The sequence below is a fragment of the Myotis davidii genome, unplaced genomic scaffold (assembly GCF_000327345.1).
Source record: "Myotis davidii unplaced genomic scaffold, ASM32734v1 scaffold399, whole genome shotgun sequence".
Classification (NCBI taxonomy): domain Eukaryota; kingdom Metazoa; phylum Chordata; class Mammalia; order Chiroptera; family Vespertilionidae; genus Myotis; species Myotis davidii.
In genome coordinates, this window is record NW_006292094.1 from 7,091,577 (window position 1) to 7,096,114 (window position 4,538).

Below are 4,538 nucleotides of genomic sequence, written 5' to 3' on the forward strand. Positions count from 1 at the left end.
TCTGAAAGTGGACATACAGAAGGCCAAGAGACATGAAAACATGCTCAAAGTCACTGATCATCCGAGAGACGCAAATCAAAATGACAATGAGGTGCCATCTCACACCTGTCAGAATGGCTATCATCCACAAATCAACAAATGACAAGTGCTGGCGAGGATGTGGAGGAAGGAACCCTCGTGCACGGCTGGTGGGAATGCAGGCTGGGGAAGCCACTGTGGAGAACAGTATGGAGCTTCCTCCAAAAATTAAATATGGAACTGCCATTTGACCCTGTGATCCCACTTCTAGGCATATATCCTAAGAACCCAGAAACACCGATCAGAAAGGATGTGTGCACCCCTGTGTTCACAGCAGCACAATTTACAATCGCGAAGATCTGGGAGCAGCCCAGGTGCGGGCCCTGCGCTTGGCAGAGTCACCCCGCAGGCTGTCTTGCACCCACTGTAAGGCTGCTTCATTGTGGTTCCCTATTGCACCTCATCATTACACAGAAGGGATTTGGTTTTTTCGTTTTTTTATTCATTTTTTAAAATATATTTTTATTGACTTCAAAGAGAGAGAGGGAAAGGAAGAGAGAAACATCAGCTGCCTCCTGCACGCCCCACACTGGGGATCGAGCCTGCAACCCCGGCACGTGCCCTGACCGGGAATCGAACTGTGACCTCCTGGTTCATAGGTCGACGCTCAACCACTGAGCCACGGCGGCTGGGCAGGAATTGGTTTTTTCAGTTGTTCACCTTGTACCTGCAACATTACCCAGTTTTCGGAGGGTTTTTAGTCTTTATTTTTGGTTGATTCCTTGCAGTTTTCCAAGTAGAGATTCTGTTGTCTAAACTTGGTCAGGCTTATGTTTTGTTCTCCAAGGGGGCGCCCTGCGCTGGTGATGACCTCGATGTGGGATGCAGGGGCGGGGCGGGCTCGGCCAGGCACCCGGTGGGGGCCACGCGGGCGTCCCCCTGAGCGTGATGCTTGCGGGAGGTGTGCTGGGCGGCTGGGCGCGATGTACAGGTTCCCATCTCCTCTCGATCATGAACGCAGGCTGGGTTTTCTCAGGTCCTGCTTTTCCTTGACTTGAGTGATGGGTCCTGCCTTTTCCCTTTAGACTTGCCGTACGGTCAGCGACGGTGGTGTATTTGTCGGAGCTGAATAGCTGACATCCGAGGTAAACCCTCCTGGTGTGGTGTATTGTTCCCTGTATGTATCAGGGACTCAGCGGCCGATGTCCTGCTGTTGACTCTGCCCGTGTTCGCGGGGACGTCGGGCCGCGGGTCCGTTATCGCGCTGCCTCGTCTGGTTCCTGTCAGCATCGTGCGGCCTCCCGGGGACTCGGAGCGCCCCTCTCCCTCCGTGTCCGGGGAGCTCGGCTTTGAGGAGCAGATGCCGTGGGGCTGGGGCTGTGCGCTCGCCCTGCACGTGGGTCACACCCTCTCGGGGCAGGTCTGACGGCTCTGCAGCCGCCTGTGTCTGGTCCTGACGCAGCCCCCGCTCAGAGCAGAACGGTGGTGACTCCAGAAAAGCTGCGGACATGGTGCGGAGCTCCCTGCACTCTGTCTTCCCTCTCCGGTTCACGCCTCACGGGACGGGCACCCCTGCGGGCTCCTTGTTCACCCGGCACGGCCGCCAGGGCACCAGGGGGCCTCGTCTCTGCGTCCGGTGCCCTGTGCCCCGTCTGTCTCCCGACACCGTAGCGCAGGCTCGTCTGCCGGCCTGTTGTCTCCTGCGACACCGAAGGTCTGGGGGGCAGAGGCGACCCCATGTGAGTGCCTTCTTGTCACACCAGACCCCCAGGTCCCTCCTCGGTCCGTCTCCTGCGTCTCGCATTTTACTGTCAGCAGCGGGGCCAGCGCTGTTCAGCACGCTGCTCAGCCTCCTCGGCACATAGGTGTCCGCCGCGCCCGAGCACAGACAGCCACGTCCGCCACGATGCGGTCCCAGCCACCCCCTCCCGTTTCCAGAAACACTCTTCCCTCTGAGCCCCGCCTCCCAGAGCCCTTGCCTCCTGTTCCCAGCGCGCCCGGGCCCCACCCTCAGGACCTCGCCAAATGGTTACCTTCCAAACGCCGCGCCGGACCACACCTGGGTCAGGGCTTCAGCCCAGGGCGAGGGGCAGGCATGCGGTCCCTGCAGGACCCTCCTGTGAGGGCCCGAGCTGGGGTCACCTCCCACGCCCAGTCCCTGCCGAGGACTTCGAAGGTCGTTTAAGGCCGTGGCCACTGGTGTCTGCAGTGAGCCTGCCATGCTCGGTGCGGGACACACAGGGCGGACGAGAGGACAGCGGCACCAGCGGTGACAGCGTGACTCGGCCGAGCCCTGAGTGCGGGCAGCCAGCAGGCGTGGGGGGTGTGAGGGGGGGATCCAGGACCCTTGGGAGATGGGCCTGCACTGCCTCGCTCCAGCCCCAGGCTGCTCCCACGGCACCTGTCCCCCAGCCGCTCTTCTCTCAGGGTCCCACTTGTAGCATGTTCCTTACAGATGCTTTAGGCAAGAGAGCACCCCCTCTTCCAGCGGATTTCTACACACTCACATGTGCACACATTCACGTGCACATACACTCACATACACGCAACCTCTCACAGCACACTCACATGTGCATGCATACTTGTGTACACACACACACAGCCTCTCACAGCACACTAACATGCACGCATACTCGTGTATACACATACACACAACCTCTCACAGCACACTCACCCACATGTGTGCACACACTCATGTCTACAGGCACACACAAACATGCACGTGTGAACATACACATGTGCACATATACACTCACTTCACACGTGCGCATATCCATACATGTGTGTACATGTGTCTGGCACATGTGCGCATACACACTCACGTGCAAGCATGTATGCGCACATGCACACTCACACATGCATGCGCACTCTTTTAGCCGTTCTCTTCCCCTCTCCTACGACCAGGCACCAGGTGCCCGAGGAGGAGGACAGGCAGGAAGGCCCCGTGTGAGACGTGCGGACGGGGTGGCTCTCCGGGTTTGCTCGCAGAGCAGGGCGGACTGTGCCGTTTTTTCAGCGTCTGCAGCCGACAGACACTGGTTTGAATCCGGCCCTCGAGGACATTCACTCACGAGCCTTCAGAATCTGAATGCCCTGTTTTCCAAAGGGCCTCAGAGGCACAGCGTGCCCGAGGGAGGGGGCCTCCTGGAGGGGACCCCACCCCGCACGGGCGCCTCTGCTGGTCCCCGGGCCCAGAGGGAGGGCACCCCCCACGCCCCCAGCGCCTGTCTGCTGCTGTCCCACGTGGTGCTCTCGCGCTCCTCGTCACTTCTTGTCACGTCTCCTCGTCGTTTCTGGGACAGTGTCCTCCGCAGGTCCTCTCCCCCGGGCTCCCCCTGTCCCCTTCTGTCCAGTGTGGTCCCCGGGACTCCCTCCTCTTCAGGACTTCTCCATTGGAGCAGAGGCCAAGGAGGCACCCGCCAGCCTCTGCCTGGGCCTCTTACAGGGCTTTTAACGTCCTCCGTGGACGTCAGCCTCACGTATGTGCATTTGGGAACAGAACTGGGGCCTCTCTCGTGACCGCTCTCCCCGAGGGCGGTGGTGTCACGGCCTCTCCCCGCAGGGTGAAGGTGGAGGAGCTGGAAGGGGAGCGCAGCCGCCTGGAGGAGGACAAGCGGAGGCTGGAGGCGCAGCTGGAGCACCTCACCCTGCAGGTGAGCCCATCGGAGCTGGGCCCTCCGTGTCCCTGCCCCACATCCCCTCCTCTGGCTCAGACCTGCTCCATGCACGCACCACCCGCTGGAGCAGGTGTCCCAGGCCCCGAGAGGACACCTGCCACGAGGGCTGACCCAGCCAGGCCGCAGCCTTGTCCGTGTGTCAGCGCCGCCGCGGGGAGGGGTCGTGGTGTGGCTGGTCCGAGCCCTGCCCCCGGCATTGGGGAGGTTGACCTGCTGTTCACACCGTGCACTTGCGCTGCTTTTGTCTGTCCTCCTGTGTCCATTGTCCTATGGCAGGAGGCCTGCAGGCTACCCCCACCCAGGTCTGGACAGCCCCTCGATTTTTATCTTGACACCTACTCGAGACAAATCCATCCTGTTCTTATTGCCAATTCCTGGCAATGTGGAGGTGACAGCTGTGAGGGAGCCAGGCGCAGTGAGCGTGGCCGTGGCCGGGCTGTGCACAGCGCCCAGCCCGTCAGCTCAGACCGGTCATTGGGCCGCGGCCTCGTGGAGAGCCGGCTGCTGGCAGGTGGAGCCTGGGGGCAGAGGCGCTGTCAGAGGCGCCTGGGGACGCGTTCTGGCTTTTTCATCCTGCAGCCTGAGGTCGCTGATGGCTCCGGGCCTCCCCCATCAGCCAGCAGTGAGTCCCGCGAAAGTTTTTCTTTTTCCTGCTCCGGACGCGGCGCCCACCGGCACGGGGCTGCGCAGGGCAGAGGGGCAGAGGCCAGCACTCAGGTGGACACGGTCTTTCCGGTGGCAGGAGGACAAGGAACCTTCACGTTGGGCTCAGGGACGGGTCCAGGTGGCGGGGGTGGCGTGCAGAGTGCCGGCGGGTGGAGAGGGGCTTCCTGGCGGGGCCGG

The 4,538-nt window shown here is 61.4% G+C and overlaps 1 protein-coding gene across 1 annotated transcript in view; it reads left to right on the forward strand.

The window, feature by feature from the left end:
• The window catches only part of MAD1L1 (MAD1 mitotic arrest deficient-like 1 (yeast)), a 100,901-nt gene that overhangs the window by 22,293 nt on the left and 74,070 nt on the right, over window positions 1-4,538 (forward strand). The window contains exon 4 of the mRNA XM_006765499.2: window positions 3,581-3,671. Within this exon, the coding sequence (XP_006765562.2) occupies window positions 3,581-3,671 (91 nt within the window). The remainder of the gene's footprint in view (window positions 1-3,580; window positions 3,672-4,538) is intronic.